Here is a 21330-nt window from a genome sequence, read left to right as displayed (position 1 = left end):
TTGTAAAGGCGCACTACTGAAACTTATTAGATTGTGCAGGACGGCCAAGACTTGTGGCCGCTGACTTATGGGAATGAAGCACAATGAGCAAAAAAAAAAAAAGGCCCACAAGGGCAACATTAGCCGTCGTCTACGCACTGTTTCCATGTTATTTCATTTTTTCCCAAACAAATTACACATTGTAACAAAAAAAACGATTTTCATCTTGGATTGAAGCGTTCTGTGTCAATGATTGGGAACTGGGATTGTAAGAACAAATGAGATGATTTGAGGAGTGTGTAAAAAAAAAAATAATCATCATCATAACGAGGAACTCTTGATAACACAGGAAAAGAAATAAAACTCGAGCGCACTTGTTATCCTGTGCTCAAATATAAACAATTACTCAGTGTCAAAGAAAACCATCCAGAAGCAGTGAAGATAAAGCAGGCGTCCTTTGCAGAAAGACCACAGGCCACACTCGGGAATTGTGTCCAAATTCCAGCCGGTGTCATCAGCTGCGTGCCATCGGTGCACTGAAAAGTAGCAGAACTCTGCTCCTTCCTGCCCTGACAGGAAACGAACCTGCTGGCTTTATTTTCGTCCACACCAGAACTTCTTCAGCTCTCATAACCAACCTGCTATATTTTTGCCAAAACCATCATCATCATCATTGCGTGTTTTACATTTGGAGACTAACCTGGAGTCACTCACACAAACATCATAACTGACTTGACATTATGTGTAAATACTGCACTTCCTCTAATAGTGGCCAGCGACATTTTCTCAACTGCAAATTGCACCAAGAGCCTCTTAAGGATAAGATATTCTTTAGTTTATTTGTACAAATGCATTTTGAAATCACTCCCTAATTCTGGCCAACACAATTTGAGGAAATGCAGTGTGAAGAATTCAACGAAGATATAAAATACAGTGGTTTCTTTGCGATACGATAATATTGTACTTTACAGAAATAAAATCAAATAGAATGTAAAGAATTAATCATAATTGTGCCTCCTTCTGGTGTGTGTGACATGGCCACCAGGGGTCAGTGTAATACAGTTATGCAGACACTAACAAAGACGAGTTATGTAACTACTGTAAATGACTCCGTAAACTGCAGTAATATTTTTTTGTAGAGAATAAATAATATATGACTTAAATACTCACTATTTGTTATATTGTCTGTCTACAGGTGCTGCTCAACCATGTGTGCTCAAATAGCCGATATAACAACGCCACACATGGAAGCTATTTGTTAGCCCGCCTATGGCATTTCCCATTATGCGTTAGGATTAAACCAGCAGACTTTCAGGCAAAGGTATGTGGTTGTTTTAAACACACAATGTGTAATTCTCTTTGTTTGATCTTTAGTTTGACAAACTTAAACTGGGAGTGGCATGAGACACTTTTTTTTGAAAAAAAATGTTTACTGCCTATGTGTTGTGAAGTGAATTAAGTAGAGTCCACTGCCACCAGGGTTAGGGTCACGGGATAGGCTCGCACTCGTATGGCCGAAATCTTTACAATATGCTTTGATCACATGCTGCTGCTGCTGCTGCAAAAAAAGGATAAAACATCACTCAAATACTGACTGATAGCGGCTGCGGTCCCTGAGGGAGTTGTTTCTGGATGCCGGAGCTGGGCCAGAAGAAGACAGACTGGTGGAGGCCTCGTCGGGATCTTCTGCCTCCAAACTGCGATTGCATGATCTAGGAAATCAAGACGGACGGCTGTTAATAACAATCCAGACCATACAAGAATAAAGTTGAACGATCCATTTCAGGATGTACCTAATAATCTGCAGGATGTTGCTGACGGTGGCTTCTTTCTCCGGGACGTGAAGACCGTCTGTGCCGGCGCGGGACAGGAAGTTGTGTTGGCCGCTGTAGTCGGAGAGAAACTGGAAAAAAAGCTGAGAACTTTAGCGCCGCCAAAATCTAAATGAGACGCGCGTGTGTGTGGTTATCGTGTACCTCCAGTGAGTCGTCGGCGTTATCCACGGGCGTTTTAAGACTGATGATGCTTGCTGTGCCGTCTAACGCGTCACTAAGCTCCTTCAGGAACACGCCGCAGAAAGGCACCACCTGTGTTTAGAGAGGAAACGTTTGCTTGGTGCAAATAAATACAAGTAAACCGAAGCCACTCGCGGGGGATGGGGACAGAGTTGGTGAGTAATGCGCTACATTTGCTAAGTTACATTTAGTTTTTAAGTAACTTTTTAGATAACTTGCACTTGTCAGGGTAGTATAAATACAACATTTTTTTTTTTTTTTACCCGCAAATAGGCAGGGGTTCATCGTACAGAATAAGACAGCAATATAGTCCACTCACTTTGCATCCTGGGATATTGAGTGCTCTGGTGACAACCTTCTTGTACTCTGAGGAGGACTCGTGCTGCGCCATAGCGTCCTTCAGGCTTCTCATGGTCTCGATGTCGGACTGGTCCATGAACTGCCACATCTTCAGCACCTTGCGGGACCTGTATGCGGGAAAAACAGAAGACGTCCGCGTTCGGCGCAACTACTGCGGGTGTGTCTAATGTGTGTGTTGCATCCAACCTGAGTCCTGCCAGGAACTCCATGACGCCGTTGTAGTTGCCCATGTTCCAACAGCACTTCGCCACGTGGACCAAATAGGAGAAAACGTCTCTCTTCTCCTCCATAGAGCTGGCAGTCAGCACCAGCCATGTGACCCATGAACTCACCTGTGTGGAGGTACACCGTAGACACGTGAATACAAGACAGTTGACAACTCGTATTAACAGCTAGTGACATTAAATAAAATCAATCAATAAAAGACAACCGCATCCATGAAGTTGCTCAACAAAACAATCCGGTTGTAATCATAATAATGGCATCTTTGGGGGGAATGTCATAACTTGTAGAAAACGAGCAAAGCGATACCATTTTTGGACAATGCTGAAATCTGTGTCAACAATCACAAACACACAACGTTTGAATGTGATCCAAATAAAACTGTGACATGTGTTACCCGCAAATATTTCATGTGTTGGTTTTATTTTCCGTTATCTATGATTTTAAAAAAAAACAACAACCCAAAAACTTTTAGGCCTGTTAAAGACCAGCGAGAAGGCTTCCCGGGCCCCTAAATTCCAGCCTGGGAACTACGCATACATCACGTATGAAAACATGACATCATATTTATCAGCCGCACCGCACTGACTAACCTCAGGAACTCTCGAAAGACACAATGACAGCACAGCTGTGTATCACACACACACACACACACACACACACACACAGCAAAACTATCAGCTATCAATCTGGCTGGTTCTCGGTCTCTCGTGTCTCAGTGCATTAGAACCTCATGAATGTATGCACACGAACGCACACAAAGAACTTGCTAACCCCCTGACATGCATGGATATCTATTACCCGTTATGTAACACGCCCGTTGGCAGCCTCACTTCAAAGGGGGCAAAATGAAGAGACACAAAAATATGCACACACACACACAGAGATGAGCTCAGATGAGGTTTCTCATCACCAGTCGATATGACACATTGAGCATGAACACAACACTGACCCAGTAACAAACAAAAAGAAATCCACAAATAAATATCCAAGGACGTCAATTCCTAGGCCTTTCTGTTACTCTTCCAGTCTCTCTGTTGGCATTTTAGGTTCATCCTGACATTTGACCCAAAAGCCGAATATTCTATACTTTTTGTAAATAGTGTATTTGAATATATATCTTGCAGGATTGAACGTGGATCATTCAGAATCATGAACGTCATCATTGTTATGTAAAATGCAGACAACCTCCTTGCGATGAAGTCAAATTCCCAAATCACATTTCGGCTTTTCACATTCGCCCCCTTTCCTTTGCCACGGCGGGCGGCACGTGCGGCAGACGCGGAGCGTGCACGGAGCCTTAAAGGCCAGCGATGTTTTTACCGCGAAGATCCTAATCCTTCTCCAAACGGTCCCCTTGAACTCGCTCTCGGCTATATTTACTCCAGCTGACGAATACGCAAACATCAAACTTCAATTAGGTGTCAATTAACTGTGAACTAAATCTACCAACATCAAATGAATTTGGTGGCCTAAACATACACAGTAAAACAGCCACTAAAATGACATACATTTGTGTTAATAATAATTTAAAAAAAATATATATATATAAAAAAAGGCATTGCTTGTCATTATTGAATCCATTGAGCACTGGTGATTTACTCTCAACGACGTTGCAGTATAAAGTACAGCAGCAAGATTCTAGCTGGCATAGAAAGATTAACAAAGATACATTAGAAGTAGGAAATAAGTATTAATTTTAAGAAACGATTAAAAGGAGACGGACATGGCCGGGAATCACTTAACTCAGCAACACTGTACGCATATCGGCTATAATATGCTATGTATGTTTCCTGAGAAGTGGGCGGTACGTCTGCAGCTTCCCGGCATGCGTGACCCGGGGGAGGAGGAGGGCACGGCATCTCAACTCTTCTGACCAACTGCCGACGCCTTTTCTCCAACTGGCAACTCCTCTGTCGTTCCGTATATCGGAAGGGAAGTATACCCGCACCGTGCCAATCAGATCGAGATGACTGGGGGAGTAAGTAAGTAATACAGAGCGGGACACCCGATGTTTGGAAAAGGGACACTTTCCTCACACACACACACACTGATCCCCCGTCACTTTGAAGTTTGTGTGTCTGTCGCCGTCTGTTATTAGTTGAGCTATGAGGGTCGGCCTCTCCTTGATGCGGCGCGTATTGCGTAACCGTTGATGACAAGGCGCTATTACAAACTTGATGCATGAGCACACGCTGAGCCTGTCGGGGCCAAACAGTGCAGACAAAAAAACTACAAATGCTCACAATATAAACGCTGCAGTGGGGGGGACAAAAACAAACAAAAAAACAGCAGATCCTGTTAAGTAGCAGTTTTGTAGGGGAATCAGATTTTTGGAACAATTAGTACCTGTGGAGATGTATTCCCACTCGTACAGGTAACTCGGTTTTTATAGCCCATGCGATTTAAGACTGTTTGACACCGTTTACGACTCGTTTCGTCCTCGCTCACGGCTGTCTGGTTCCGGCTCCGTTTGTCATACGTACGCAATTTAACGAGCCGTTATTCCAAATAGCAGTACGTCCAGCGTGTCGGAACCAAGGCAAAGAAAGGTCACAAGGTTCAACATTCTCTCGAGCAAACTTAATGTCGTCTGACGACAACTACGGCTCTCTCGCTCTCCATTGTCATAACTGGTACTCACAGGTATGCATTATTTATCTTTTGCGGAAAATGACTGCTATTACTGCAACGTAATGAATCAGTTGTGAAATTCCTCTTCCTGTGTGTCTCTATGTCTCTATTATACTGCCCCCAGGTGGCCAAGCGGTGCACACCAGAGCGGCACAATGTACACTGAATTGAAGCAAAATATTTGGCAATTAACCGTTTGAATTCGTTATACGCAAATGTCTGCTGTACATTCAAGTACGATATTATAAAGTGATAAAACACTGCTTTTTTCGGGCGGCGTGAATGGATGAATGGCAATGATAATAATTTCAATGGGAAAGACGATTTGATATGGTCATGTCATTCTTCTCAGAATATGATCCTTGACAACAACACTTATTTGGTTGCATCATTAACGCCATCCCCAGTTTTGCCCATATATGGACGTACACAATGCACATATGGGGGATTGTGTGTTTTTCGTGTGTCTCCTGGAGCCGTAAATGAAAAGCAGCTGATGTCAGAGGCACGCAAGGTGACATCATTGCCTATCAGCCTCTCCCTCACTTCCTCATTTGCGCTTCCCCCCCCCCCCCCCCCCCACACACACACACACACACACACACACACTCCCCAAATCCCCAGTGTTTATTCTAAGAGTCACTCGCCGGACACTGCGAAAGATTGTGCGCCTTAGCCGACTCACACCTCCTCGCTGGTGTACACGGTGTGCGCTTGGGCCACGAGGCTATTAGTTGGGAATGACACACAAACAGGATGAATGCAGGTAAGGGGGAACATCTTTACAAGATCTCAGTCTACGGCAAAACGCTCTTGACTGTCGCAGATGGCTGCCCGGAGAGACGAGCAAATGTTCAGAGTCGGTGCTGAGTCACGCCATGAAACTATTACTCCAAATTTGAAGACTGCTATTAACTCCTCCACTTGTTTATGTTGTATCCTGTACACGTTGGGTGTATCATAATTCAAAAACACGAGCATTTAAAAAAACAAATTTTTTTACTGTTAAAAAAATAAATAAATGGCTTACGAACAATTTGATTTTGGAAGGAAAATACACCCTAAATGCATGTGTACTTGCGGCAAAGACTCTCCATAACAACCCAGGCTAAATCTTGCGACTCCCCGACATACAAAGTGTGTCTCCCAGTTGAGATGTATCACTTAAACATACTGTAATTAGTGTGTGTACATGCACATGGGCAGCATCTCCGTAATTTCCACTGTTGTGTATCACTTCAACATAGTTCCCTTAACACCAATTACTACTTTCCTATTAGCCAAGGCGTTGGCACCAAATCACCACTTCATAGAAACAGCACACACAAAAAAAAAGAAAAAATGCAACTAGGCAAGTTTTCAGCCAATGGTAGTCGATAATTTCCACAGAAAAAAAAAATGAGACCAAAATAAATCATTTCAAAACGTATCCGCCATTAACGTGACCTTTAACCAAATTAGCTTTAAATTTCTTCGCGCTGATGTTTGTTTTGCATCTATCCATTCACGACTCATGAGCAGCTGACCTCATTGAACCGCGCCACTAGGTCCTCCACAGCATTACTGCGCTGCGCCGTCTGGGTGGGCGTGTCGGGGGCCGACAGCGAGGCCTTGAGGTTGGGGTGCCGTCTGGTTTGACTCTCCGGACTGCTTAGGTCTCGCATCAGAAAGCACAGGTAGTCCAAGGGAAACACCTGGACCGGAAAGAACAAAAAAAGACGAGACGATTGTAAGCGTCAGAAATGGTTTTAGTGAGCGCGTCACGTCGTCGCACCCGCTGGTAGAGCTGCTGCTCCTGCTCGGTGAGGATGCAGGCGATCTCCTCGGGGAACTGCATGAGGTGTCGCAGCTCGGCCAGCTCCTTGCTGATGCCGCTCACGCTGGCGGGAAGGGCGCCGCCGCTGGTCATGCTGTTGGCCAGCTGACGCTCTGCGGGGGGGCAGCGGGAAACGCAAGGTAAGACAAGATTGGACATTAAGGAAAGCCAAAAAAAAGCGCTTGTTGGTTGTCTGGAAAAGCTGCTTTGGAAAGAGCGGTGACTGCTTAAACATCATGTCTACGCTTCAAATCCTGCAGGTGACCTCTGCTATAACAAATGCCACGCCCCAATTAAATCGTTTTGCTTTTTAAATGAGAAAAACAGCACTTTATAGTCTTGTACTTTGTAAAAAGATACAGTAATGACATCATTTAAAGAATAGAAACAATTCAACAGTTTTTGCCACATTTTTTTGCTTCCATTCAATGGACATTGTGCTGCTCCAGTCGGCACGTGTGCACCTTGGCCTCCTGAGGGCAGTAGTATAATACAGACATACACATAAAAAAAAATCCTCAGTATGCCGCAGTAATATTAGTCATTCTTCGCAGAGGATTAAGAATATATGCTTAGCTGTCTACATGTGTTGCTCCACCGTTTGTGATTAAAAATCCGTTGCTTGAAGGACTGTGACTTAACTAAAGCAAAGTTATGCTGGTTTTTTTTCGTCCTAATATACAACATCTAATTCTATTTGTTTTGTTTTGTTTGACAGCAACCAACTGAAAGTGTCAATAAACAGCCTGAAGTATTTTTGTTTTGGAAGAACTGTTAATGAAGAACACATTTAAAAATAACTACACACTCTTTTGTATTTTTTTTTTAGATTATCCACTGAATACAGCAAAAAAAAAATTGTTTAGGCTAAGAGAAAATTGGAGAGATGTTTTTAATTCAACAGCAATAAGCAAATGTAATAATAACTGTGATGCAAGTTCAATTCAAATCTATCTTTTGACCCTGCATACACATAGTACATTTGTTCAATTATTATTATTTTTTTTAATCTATGTATGACTTACAATAACACCTCATCATTATAAAAATCAAGTTTCATAATTCAATAACTAAGTCAGGTCCAATAGTCCGCTTACTTATACACACACACGAATGTGCGCCCGCATACACATGCATGTCAGACACACGCATTCACAGCTTATTTCTTCACGGTTTGTGACGTGCACGCCGATGGGATGAGAGCCACATCAACATCAGTCGTCCATTACAAACAGATGATCACAGGATTGTCCCCCAGTGCAAGTTCATTGTTTTTATTCAAATTCGCAAATTTGCCGCTTTCACGGCTAAGCAATGAGATGCGCATCGAAAAGATGGACGGCCAAACAAACGACGCGCACCGCCTTCTGGTCATTGTCAGCGCACAGACGCACACATCAATATAGTATTCATAATCACAATACAGGCACGCTTGCGGATGTGCTCCCGGTAACCCATGATACGACAAGTCGCCATGGCAACGGCAGAGGCGCTGCTCCCAGGGAAACCGAATTTGCCCACTCTCAATATTTGATTTGTGGATGATTAAACACAGGTTTTGCAAGAATGTGTGTGTGTGTTAGAATAAGGTGAGAAAAGCAGGGAACAGTAGCGCAGGAAAGACGTCATGAATGATTACAAACAAAGTAAATGTATAATCCAATTAAAATATGATTTAAAAAACAGCACTTTTTTTTGACCAACTTAATTAAATAATATCACACTTTTGAACGATGTTTGTCATGTCTAAGAAGTTACCACTAGGTAGTAAAATTCTTTTAAAACGTCTGACTTTTCGTTTGACTTTTAAGGTATATTTTTCCGCAAAAATGTCGGTTGAACTCCAAATTGTACCACTTTTAGGGTCCTTCACTGGTTTCACTGTTGAACCAATCATTTGTCTCTCATCCCTTTGTCACACCTCTCACAAACAGCAAGCCTTTTTGATTTGGAGGGGGAAAAAAGAGGCCGCCTTAAAGTAGCAATATGAATTTCATGACCATTCATTCATTTATTCATTCTATGCTTCAGGGGACAATCAAAGGTCTCAGCCAAGACAGTGACAAAACACTCAAGAGGCTCGGCGGAAAGGATGAAACGCACTAATACATACAGTATTGTTGTATTGCGTCAAAGATGTGGCTGTACTTATTACACCTAATGAATAAAAATGCAAGTCAACATTTGTATTTACTCAAAGGCGCACCCTTGACCTTTTCGCACAGGAAGTGCGAGCCCTCCCGCTGTGAAGAACAGAGAATAAACGTGATGTTTATGCATCGCGGCTTGTCACGTGCACACACGCATTAAAATGGACACATCTCGAAATCCGAACATCCTACTTAGTTAACGTGCTCATGTTTAAGAAAATCACCATGTGACCCTTCAACATGCCGCACGCATAATCAACTCGCTGCATCGGAAAAACTGCGACCGCTCGTGTTTTTAATCATGCAACAAGATTTGACATACAGGAGAGTGTGTGAATATTTCAGAGGCTGTTGGTTCCAGTCATCAAACTTGAGCATTTTCGTGACAGAGACTCGCCACGCTTCGCTTTGTCATCCACAGGTCCATATAAAATTCTAAGTATACTTATCTATTATTGTAAAACACACTTTATTTGGCGGCCGGCTGGATGTCGCTTCTACCCAAAAACTTTTTTTTTTGTTGTGAAAGCTCACATGCATTTTGGTGACAGAGACTCTCCCAGCTTTGCTTTTCATAGTTTAGTATTTATTGTAAAACTAACTACTTTTTGGGTACGGCTTGTTTGGAAAACTCATGGCCCAAACGGATTGGCCGCACCACGGAAAATGTCCTGGCTCCGCCCCCGTTTGTCCACATAGTGTATCAAGTAATACCGTCCACTCGATATCAACTAACAATGGACCGTAGTCCATAGACCATAGATCCAGCACACACACAATCAGAGCTGATGACAACCACTTACTTCCACCTAAACAGGTGAAGCACAAAAAACAAAAAAAAAAGGCTGCTGACATATTGATTAGTCTCACTTGGAAGACGCACAAAGGAAATTTGTGTTTTCCCAGAAAAAGGCCACCGCAACCCCCGTTGTAACTCCCGTACCGGGAAATGTCTTTGGAACACCTAGTTCCTTGCGTCACGCGTTCATCTGTCAAAGTATACTGTCGAGTGCTTGGAAGATAACACGCACATGCACATCAAAAGAGTCGACTCGCACATAATGCACACACAAATTCGTGTGAAAAACCTATAAACACATTGTAAACAAAGTTAGAAGACAAACACTCAAATAAATAACGTTTCGTCTTTATTTTTGTGTAGCTTGGAAAAAATTAAAAAGGGGGATATTTTTAGTTGCACTGTTTTAAGCCACGAACTGTGTTACTGTATCCTTGAGGCCGAAATAAAACTGTGACCTTGTGGCCTTGGTTGTGTGGGTCAACATGACACAAATGGCACTCGGCCACCGCAATGCATGGCACGCTGGCACATCTAGCTTTGGTGTCGACAGGTCGAAATGTGCATGGCAACACAGCAAAAAATTTAAAAAATTAAAATATTAATACAAAAAAATATATGTAGTAGAATAAATATTTTAATATGGTTTTTCAATTTTTTTGGATTACAATTTAAATATATAAAAATTGAGTTTAATGGAAATGGAAATACAGGAAGCGCTCCGTTTACCAGTCACGTTCCTACAACAGCAACATAACCCGAATTTGTCAGAATGTGCTGCCGTCTATCACTAGCCTGTGATAACACCGCGGTAAAGTCATAATTACAGTAAATATTTGCATGAAAAACACTTAAAGCGTAAATACAAAAAGAATAAAATGAAAAACAGTAAGGATAGTGAGTAGAGCTGGCTGAATGGAAAATTATTAATTGAATTAAAACTTTTTTATTTATTTATTTATTTATTATTTTTTTTTTTTTACTTCGGACAGTTTCCCAACTGTTCAGTCAAGGCATTTTATGTTAAGAAAATCTCACAGAACACAACATTTTTACAAAAAGTACATGTAGTGAAATAAAGAGGATCACGTCTCAATTTACGCAAAAATGTAATTACTCACTGTACCAACTTGCCCCGTTTAGTTGAACACAAAGCCATTATTTTGTCGTATGAATGGCAACAGTTTGTTACCTTTTATGGAAGAATCTTTTATCTTCTTCCCGTCACTATATGTCACTGGCACAGATAAATGAACAAAAGAAAGATCATGTCGTGAATAAATTATTTCCGGACCAATTTAGTGAAACTGTAAATTCCGCCAGCACACCTGACGGTAATTGGCCACAAAGAGCACACAAATAAGCACCTGTCACAAAACTATGACTAAGGTAGAGAAGGGGGGAAAAAACAAAACAAAAAAACTGAAGGATACGCACTATACCCACATTTCTGACGTTATACAATAAAAGCACCATGCTAAGAAATAGGATCAATATTTCGTTATTTAAGTCACAGATTTAAAGTACAATGACGTTTTCATGCGAGATACTGCAAGCAGTAAAGATGAACATGAGAAGCCACTGCGACAGCGGCTCGACTTACTGAACAGCTTGAAGTCGCTTCTATTTGAGTGCTTCATGACCGCCCGATGCAGCTGACCGCTCCGCCTCCCGCGCTGACACTTCAGCGGCGAGGCGGCCTTGCGAGCTGCGCCCGTGCGCGCTCCAGCCGGCGCTCCGGTTTCTCCCGCAGCTGCTCTCTCGCACTCATCTCCTCCTGTGCAATGCGGCTGTCTCTCGCTCACTCGATCTCGCTCGCCCCTTCCCCTCAGCAGTAAACACTCTTAACATGTTGCCTATATTCACTCTCTCTCTCTCTCTCACTCCCCCCCCCCCCCCCCCCCCACCATAACCCGCCCACACTTTACCCCACACCCGCGCCATACATACTTCACAGCCATGTGCTAGAGTTCCACCAAGCAGATAACCAATCACACTGCGCTGCTGCCAAGAATCAGCGCGCACAAAAGAAAGGTTAGGCAACAGGTACATCTAATGCAAAATAACGCTGCATGTACAGTATACATCTCTATGTCTTTAAAACTTTACTGTTCTAGGGGTTGAACGACTTCACAATTTTTTATATTGTACGCTAAGGTGATGATAGTCAACTTGCTGTGTGCAATTTGGCCTCTAAACACGAGCTCGCTAACTTTCCCCCCCCCCGGCGTCCAGGATTGCACCGGCCCCACCCCTGGCTCGTTCATCCAATCACGTTCAGATACCTGCACGTCCTCGCGCTCGGAACTTGTAAAACTCCCACCAATTCACGTAACACAACTACAGGGTCGCTACTCGCTAAATAATGCCAAAGCACGTGAATGCCGATTAATCGACTTCAAGCTATAATCGTCATTGCGCAGTGGTGAAGTCAGAGCGTCGACTAGTCGGTTCAACCTTTTTTGAAGGACAATTGCGGTGCACAATTGAGTTACTTGTTGTTAAACATGATGTTATAAAACCTTTTTTCATTGGTTGTTTAGCTCCAAACTTTTAGCAGCCCATGTAAGACGACAAGGTGAATCCCTTTAGGTTAAAAAGTCAAACTCGTCACGATAGATATTTTTCAGACAGTTATGTTTTCGCCACCTTGATTTTGTTACTTAGCAGGATTAAGTACGGATCCGAGAACAATTTCTTTTATTTTGGAGCTGATCGGGACTAATGGCTCTGATTATAATCGTTGCACCCGACATGATTTCATTTTTTGACCGTTTCTTTCATTTACCACGCATGTCCACTGAAACACGTGTTTGACTCTTTCTTGGGCTTTGGCACACAAGAAGATTTTAAGAGAAGAAGAACAGGAGAAGAGAATAAGAATATGAATGGAAAGTTATGTGAAGAAAGTGGAAGTACGCATAATATGTGTCTCAAGTTTTACCAGTAACGGTGGTGAACTTCTTTTTAAACTTGTATGGAAGAATATTTAAAACAAAACAAAAAAAAGACACCACTCACCTTCACATGACAAATTTGTTATTGGAATTTAAAAGCCCGGCTGGTTTATGTTGCTTTTAACAGTGGTTAACTCATTCGTATATGTGGAAAATTTTAATTGTTCAAAATACTGCAGACATATCACTATGATAACACAAAGAAATAAATAAGCTGATGCATAACGGAAATTCGTAAGACTTTTCACATGTATATTTTTAGCTATTGTATGGTTGAGTAAACAATATGCAATCCTTGAGACTTCCCTCGACTTTGACTCCCCACCACATCGGCTGTCAGTGGCTCTTAAATGGCTGGCGGGCAACACAATGTACAACGATGACGGAAGGGGGGGACAGAAAAAGTCAGAGGCAAGAAAAGTAAAGAGAGCAATATGGAGCTCGGGGAGGGATAGGAGCCCGACTGACTTCCTTTTCAGCAGCACAGTAAATTGTGTTACCAAGGAAATGAGACTCAAACCACTCCCATTAACAACCCCAATTCCAATGACGTTGGGACGTTGTGTTAACCATAAATAAAAACAGAATGATTTGCAAATCATCTTCCACCTATATTTAATTGAATACGCGACAAAGACAAGATATTGAATGTCCAGACTGATAAACTTGATTGTTTTTAGCAAATAATCATTCACTTTTTTTTTTTAATTTTTTTTTTTAAAGAATTTTATGGCTGCAACACGTTCCAAAAAAGCTGGGACAGGAGGCAAAAAAGACTGAGAAAGTTGAGGAATGCTCATCAAACACCCGTTTGGAACATCCCACCGGTGAACAGGCTCATTGGGAACAGGTGGGTGCCATGATTGGGTAGAAAAAGAGTTTCCCTGAATTGCTCAGTCATTCACAAGCAAAGATGGGGCGAGGGTCGCCTCTTTGTGAACAAGCGCGTGAGAAAATAGTCGAACAGTTTAAGGACGATGTTCCTCAACGTGCAACCCCAATTCCAATTCCACATTGATAGACATCGTGTTGCTCGTTCTGATGTGTGGGCCTTGACCACCTGGGGGCAGTATAATACAGATATATGAATATACATGTAGCCGGTCAAAACCCCTCAGTAAGCTGCAGTAATGCAAGTCACTCTTCGCAGAGCGGACCCTCGCATAGTCGCAGTTTGCGACCCGCAGATTTACTATTGTTGGATTTTTTTTCCTCCAATCTTTTTATTTTTTGTTAAAAAAAAGGAAAAAAAAAATTTTTGGGGGGGGGGGGGGGGGGGCTACCCCAAAACACTTATTAGCTGGATATCCCCCATTATTTTTTTCAGTGCAATTATCATGGGCATAAATTATTAGTGGGTTTTCACAGTCCCTTTCCCCAGCTAATGGCAGGGGTCCGCGGTATCCGCATGTGAGTATTGTTATATAATCTGTCTATACTGTATGTGTTGCGCCACTATTTGTGTTCAAATATCCAAATTGACAAGGGAAATGAACAACTTCCAAAAAGAAAAAAAAGTTTAATCTTAACAACAACTGTATACACAGACCACACACACACAATGCTTGAGGCTCTGTGTTTAAGATGACATTTACTGGGGACACTTTAACCTTTTTATGTTTTAAAAGTCAAAGAAAAGCAACTGTGTTTAATCACGGCAAAGCTGGGCAATGAATTACGTTCTGGCTACATTTCCGAGCTGAAAGCAAGACTTCCAGTATTTTTCTTTGCAGCTGGTCAGTGCAAGCACAATTGCTGCATGATAAACGTCTGACCTGCAAAAAAAGATGCACATTATCATCTTGATTATGCCATAAATTCCCAAGAACAGTTGGAAATGAGGCTCACATAAACTGACTGATTTACTACAAGGGCTCCAAATCACCACTACTCATATACAGTTATTAGCCTCCTAATATAGATCATATATGCATTTATCAGTCCTATGCCAGCATTGTCTTCTATCATTGTTAAGAGGATTGTTTCTACGCTAAGGCAAACTAATTTCAAATGGAAGCATTGGTCACAATGTAAAAAAGCAGAAAATCAATATAAGAAATTCAAGTGTGCATGCTAAAGTTACTCAACAAGTGGAAAGGTTTGGGTTGAGGGATGGCCGTAATGGATTCATTGATTATTAAGAATTCTGTCCAATGATTGGATTGGATTTTAATTGATTAATCAGATTAAGACATAAAAACTCAAACTCATGCAACATTTTGCTGTTGATTGTGTAAGCAAAAGGCGGGGGGAAAGGTGGGGGGGGGGGGGGGGGGCACAATTCCTCCTGAGAGTCTGTTCCGAGCAAGTCGGCATGATCAGGACACTCCGTATACAAAAGACCTAATCAAACAAAGTAGACAAAACGACAAGGCCGTTTAGTTGTGAGAACCAATGGACAACCATTACCAAGTATGGTAAGAAAGAAATTAATGCACTACCCATACCCAAGTCAGAACGGCCAGAACAAATGTCTAGTAACATCCAACGACTTTAACCTTAAAAACTAAGTCCTTGTGGAAATAGCTTAGAATAAAGACAGTAGTCTGCACTGATTTCATCAGCTGGATCCAAGCACAACTTTAGATTCTACTCTTGCCAACAGTTATAAACTCCTTTGTGTCGAGCTTAAGAGAGTTTGAAAAATAGGAAAGCTGCACCAAAGCGTATGTTGACAAGTGCGCGCGCGGGAGCCTCCCGCAGAGAGACGGCATGTCCCGTGGAGCGCCGCCAGCGGACTTTAATGTCCGGCTCAGCTTACATTTGAGTCATCCGTAACATCATTGCGGAGAAGCTGGATGGCCAGCGAGCAGCTGAGTAACTGACTGGACGCTTAGTCATACGGTCAGTTGACTTTGAGGATTACTCGCGTACGGAAGCTTACTGTGATGTCAGGAGGTTAATTCGTTTCTCCTGTATTCATGGGGCCATGGAAGACGACGACGACACAAATGGCCACAGTTTTGCATCCTTTTATTATTAAAAATATCCATAAAGCGTGGTGTAAATATGATAAGAGCCAGCGACCAGCGTGTCGATTCGCCCCTTTCCCGCGTAGACAAACCCACCGCACGTAAGTTGTCAAAGAGGCGAGGCTATCTGTAAATCATGAAGAATTGAGTTTTCCTGAGACTTCATTGCAATCCCTAAAATAGATAAAGCTCACTTTAAATTTGAAAAGGCGTTACATGTTAGGAGGTCCGTCAATCAAAAAAGGTGTTCCTACCATGCTCTAGATTGTTGAAATCAATTATCGTCACAAATGAATACGCCCACACATTCAAGTGATTAAGAACGTGGTGACGTTTTGCTTTTAGTGAAAGTACAGTATCAAAGCGCTCAAATTTGTCAAAGCAATGATGTCGAAAAGGAAGCTGAAGTTTTCCTTGGTTTACTTTCGCCAGTACCGTTTACAGACAAGTTCCAATTCAGAGTTGCGTGCCTTCGGTGTAGGAGTACCATGTTGTGCCAGATCGTGCCGAGCAGCACTGAGATCTACTGAGGGCGATGCAACGTAATTCAGAGAAAGACAAAGAAGATCCCCCGTCAATGTAATACCGTACCACATTTTGCCATTTTAAAATACGCCTTTTGTGCGTTGTCGTATGCGCCAAATGCCGCTGCTCCCTCTATGTTAAAATACAACCAACCAACTGGAATGTACAACCAACGATAAATGGGGTTCACTGCGGTAATAATAATGAAATACATTTTATTTTGGGCACTTTTCATGTCACTGAAGGCCATCTTACAGGATAGAAGAGAGAGAAAAAAAAAAGAAACAAAATGTATACTTTAGGGGGCATGGGAGAAATGCCTTCCTTATGTCTATCGCTCAAATTCCTCTTGAGGAGAAAAGGCAAGTGGGAGAAAGCAGACCACAGGGGAAGAACAGCAAGCTTATCTTTCCCGACTCCAACTCCCACTGACCCTATGTAGCTCGAACACAATTTACACACTTGAAGCTACAAATCAACCTCTCCCTGCAAAACAGTTTGACCCTCACCTTTCAGGACGCCGTGGCTGATGTTGAGGGACTGGCTGAACGGGCAGGGCAAGGCAGAACGAGCCCCGAGAGCGGCCGTGGCTTCCAGGAGCGCTCCGGTCAACAGGGAGCAAACAGATGTCCTCCGACCACACGCGAGATAAAACCTAAAAAGACAACCAAAAAAAAAAAAAAAAAAAAAAAGGTGGAACTCAGAAAGGTGACTCATTAAAAGGGAGTTTTCACTCATAGGGAAACGGGTATGCACAGTGCTTACATGTTTTAGCTCACCTGCCATAAAAACGAGGAGAGCGTCAAACATAATAACATCGTGCTTTATATAAACTTCAGTGACTTTGATCATTTTGAAACAGGAGTGAGGAATTGCAAACGGAATTCACGGGTTTAAAAAACAACATTCAATCACGCCATTTAAGATGTTGTCTGCAAGTAACATGAGATTGTCCGTAATACTGCGCAAGGAACTCATTAACTGCAATAATTACATACAATAGTGTCTTTAGTTACTACCCGATTTGTCTTCTGGCTGAACGGAGGGATTTTATTTGGGGTGAGGCGTTTATTTGTTCAAGTGGATGGTGCACATGACAGTAAAATTCATATAAAAACGCATTTAAAGGCTATCGAGTACATGCCAAAGCAACAGGTGGTACTACAACTTCTAACTCCTAATGAGAAGCCGAAAGAAGGTCATTTTCAAAGGGGAACAATAGTTAGGGCGACCTCATCCTATATATAAATAAAGTTTGGCAACAAACAATTAAACAGAATTTAAAACATTAAAAAAAACTTTTTTTTTTTTTTTTTTGCTTCAGTTCAATCGACATTGTGCTGCTGCTTCTGGTGTGTGCACCATGGCCACCTGGGAGCAATATAATACAGACAGAGAGATATACATGGAGATGGTCACAGATTGTGCGTAAGCCGTAGTAATATTAGTTGTTCTTCGCAGAGGATAAATAATATATGCCATTGACCATTCTAATATTATTTGTCTACATGTGTCGCTCCACGGTCTGTTCCGTTTTGCTTAAAGGGTTATAACGCTGCGACACCGACGCCATCCTTTAGCTTGTTACTCTTATCTCAAGGCCCCACTGACTGTAATATCTATTTCTGCACAGGGACTGTTTGCGTAGAAAAGTACAAACCTGGGTGGGTAAGAAGATCCCCGGGTGGGATGAGGAAGGGTGATGCGAGCCGGTCCAGGTGGACGACCGCTGACAGGGGGCAGCGGCCAGGAAGAAAGTCGGACGCTGATGCATCCAGGCCGAGGCAGCAGCAGCTTCTTGGCGGGGTGAGTCAGGTTAGGTACGGCCTCAGCCTGAACATTGTGTGCTACCTGTAGAGGATGACAAGCGTGTCACCTCTTATAAGAACCTGTTATAAAATGCTGTGTGGGGAGCACGGACGTACAGGTAAGTAGAAACGAATGAGCATCATAGATGGAAAAGTGAGAGGCAGCAGACAAAAGTAAAAAGGACAGAAACGCACAGCAGAACATTTGGACCCTTTTGAAGACTCATCCATTTTGAGCAATTTTATGCTTCCAACTATGCTGGATTAGTTTGGCTCTATAAAGTTTCAGTGCACAAAGGAAGGTCCACCACGACTGTATTTCCTAACCTTTATTCAGTCAAGCCCCATATTTTAAATTCGAAAAACGCCATCAAATAAAAATGCCACAAAAAGGTTAGATGGTCGAAAAATTATCTCGAAATCTGGACCTGTTCAGTTGAAGGCAAAGCTATTATTCTGTTAAAGACACAGCTTAATTGTACCTTCTGCCATCTAGTGGAGGAGCATTAATTGTTCTGCCTGTCACTATACATAGCTGGCATAGAGAGATGAACAAAGCTGTGGTGAATCATTTTCGGGCAAATTACGTTAAACGTCATACTCTCACCTGATTATCTCACAGTGGTTGGGAATCACTGCATTAAGATATATTTGGATGTGACAAAGAGACAGACAGATCATCTTGAAGGAAAAGTCCTCCAAAAGACTGAAAGCTGTTACAGCTGCAAAGAGGAAACTATATTTGTTTCCATTTTCAGTTCCTGTAGGTCTATTGGATGTGTCCCAATACATTTGCCTTCATAGTGTTCAACGGCACTAGCCAAATAAGAGTCCAACTCTTCTCATACTTTCTGCCCGTATTAAACAAACATAATAGGTCCAACTAGAGGGATGGGTTTCCTGCGAGGGGAGTCGCTTGTACGATCAGATCTGGACCGTCCCATGGGGGCATGGGAGCTACCAGGTTGCACGTTTCCAGAGGGCGAGTGCCAAAAACGTCAGCCACAGTGAGTCTAATATGCCTGTCACATCCAAAAAAAAAAAAAACATAACATTCAGACAAATAGCTTCCATTAGGATGTTTTTCTTATGACCATCGGAGCGTTGACCTCCAGTCCTCAAGAGACTATTCAATGCCCAATAGGCAGACAAAAAGTCCAAAAGCTTAACAATAAATTTTTCAGCATTCAACTGATAAGTCTTGAAGCATAATAATGGACTTGGCCTGGATCTTGCATAGCCCGCATGCCTTTCTTAGTGACTGAACTTTTCAGATAGGCCAGTTAGCTGCTCATGATGGTCTGGACTTTCTATATTTCTGGTAAGTAATACAAACAGAAGAGGCAAAGAGATTCAGTAAGAGGCACTTTTATGCTTTGCTTCTGTGTCGTGGAGGTGACAAATACAGCATGTGTAGAAAGGCTCTTATGAAACTTCCATTCCACACCGATTAACTCACTTCAAGCTAAACAGTTCGCTCACCTAGTGTAAGCTACGAGTGACACAACTCAATGACGGATGAACTGGAACGGAACCGGATCAAATATGATGACTCAAGCGCTGCCGCAGTTGGCCAAGCCACACCCCAGAAACGCAGACTGGCCAATCACAGCACGGAATTGGATGACACGTTTTAGCAATTATATTTTTTTTGGCCCCGATCGATTATGCTTTCCATCCATCCATGTTCTTTAGCGCTCTTTAAGCGACTATCGTAAGGGATGGATATTCTCACTGGCTTTCACCTCAGCCTGTGAATAGCTTTCAAGATGGGACCCGCCGAGTGTGAGAGTGCGCATGTAAGGGGAGAGGCCGACAACAAAGGACACCGCGGGGAGCGTGTCGCTGCCTCTGACCGACGCCAGGCAGCTGCCTTCACACTCACGCACAAACATTTTTGTCCTCCAATCCCATGCAAACGCATGACATACAGACCTGCTTCCAATCAAAATGGCACACCTGGTGTGCAGCGTTATTGAGTGCAATTACAGTCAACCACCTAATGAAAGTCCCCGACATGACATGGGGGAAACAAAACACACTGTGGCCACGATACAGATATAACGTGCACGGAATGAACATTTGTGGTCACGAATTAGGTAACATAGCAATAACATAATTACATAGAATGTAAAGTTGTTTATATGTACCGCGCCCCTCGCCTAGCGTCAGCTGCGATAGGCTCCAGCACGCTCGCGACGCTAGTGAGGATAAGTGGTGTGGAAAATGAATGGATGGACCGAAAGAATTCACAAGCTTGTGCGTCCTGATTTTACACATTCGCTATGCGGCTCCTTCTGGTGTGCGCGCCTCGGCTTATATCTGAAGTAGACGGTCGCAACTGTTTAGTAAGCCGCAGTAATATTAGTCGTTGAGGGTAAATATACGTGATATCGTCTGTCTACATGTGTTGCTCCACACATTGTGGTTTCTAGCTAAAGTGGGCTCCATTTGTCCCAGCTTGTTGATTGGAATTACATCAAACCCACAAATTAGGATTTCCTTCACACGTTCTACCCATTTCGTGGCCACAATTTAACAAAAGCTATCCCCATGTCATATCTGGGGCTCTATAGAAAGTTGAGGATTTTAAGTAAAACATTGGATTGTGCGTCAAGTGAGTCCATAAATAGTATTGACAGAATGGAAAAGGACTTATTCCAAGTTTTAACATCAGTCACAGTAGATGAAACTGTCCGCATATTGCTAATGTGCATGCAAACCGACGTGCTATGTTAGCCCTTGTAGCTCTTACTCCGAGTGGACGGGAAACACTAATGGCCAGTGAAAGTAAATTAGAGGCCGCTAGTGGCAGCTGCTCCCTGCCAAAATCCCAAATTTGGCTTGTGATGAAGAGTAAAGGTTATTTCTGTACGAGCAAAACTCATCGGATAAGTGTGTTTTTATGTTTCTATGTCTCAAAAGTATTCTCTGTCAATTGACTGTCTGCTGTCGTACTAGAGCAGCTCCAACTACCAGAGACAAATTCCTTGCGTGTTTTTGACATACTTGGCAAATAAAGATGATTCAGATTCTGATAACTCTATATTCAAGGTTTCTACTGATTTTTTTTTTTTTTTAAAGGTAATAAAA

The 21330-nt window shown here is 42.5% G+C and overlaps 1 protein-coding gene across 6 annotated transcripts in view; it reads right to left on the bottom strand.

The window, feature by feature from the left end:
- plce1 (phospholipase C, epsilon 1) overlaps positions 1 to 21330 on the bottom strand; it is a 62047-nt gene that overhangs the window by 18567 nt on the left and 22150 nt on the right. For all 6 annotated transcript variants that reach the window (XR_009785685.1, XM_061756306.1, XM_061756308.1 and 3 more), the window contains exons 6-14: positions 18090 to 18280; positions 16939 to 17084; positions 6985 to 7139; positions 6737 to 6904; positions 2541 to 2686; positions 2314 to 2461; positions 1956 to 2066; positions 1773 to 1882; positions 1575 to 1691 (exon numbers count right to left, since the gene is read on the bottom strand). Coding sequence is in view for 5 of the 6 variants with exons in the window: in XM_061756306.1 (XP_061612290.1) it covers positions 1575 to 1691; positions 1773 to 1882; positions 1956 to 2066; positions 2314 to 2461; positions 2541 to 2686; positions 6737 to 6904; positions 6985 to 7139; positions 16939 to 17084; positions 18090 to 18280 (1292 nt within the window). In the remaining variant the exon portion in view is untranslated. The remainder of the gene's footprint in view (positions 1 to 1574; positions 1692 to 1772; positions 1883 to 1955; positions 2067 to 2313; positions 2462 to 2540; positions 2687 to 6736; positions 6905 to 6984; positions 7140 to 16938; positions 17085 to 18089; positions 18281 to 21330) is intronic.

The sequence above is a fragment of the Phyllopteryx taeniolatus genome, chromosome 19, assembly GCF_024500385.1.
Source record: "Phyllopteryx taeniolatus isolate TA_2022b chromosome 19, UOR_Ptae_1.2, whole genome shotgun sequence".
Classification (NCBI taxonomy): Eukaryota; Metazoa; Chordata; class Actinopteri; order Syngnathiformes; family Syngnathidae; genus Phyllopteryx; species Phyllopteryx taeniolatus.
This window is presented reverse-complemented; position numbering and strand designations above follow the sequence as displayed.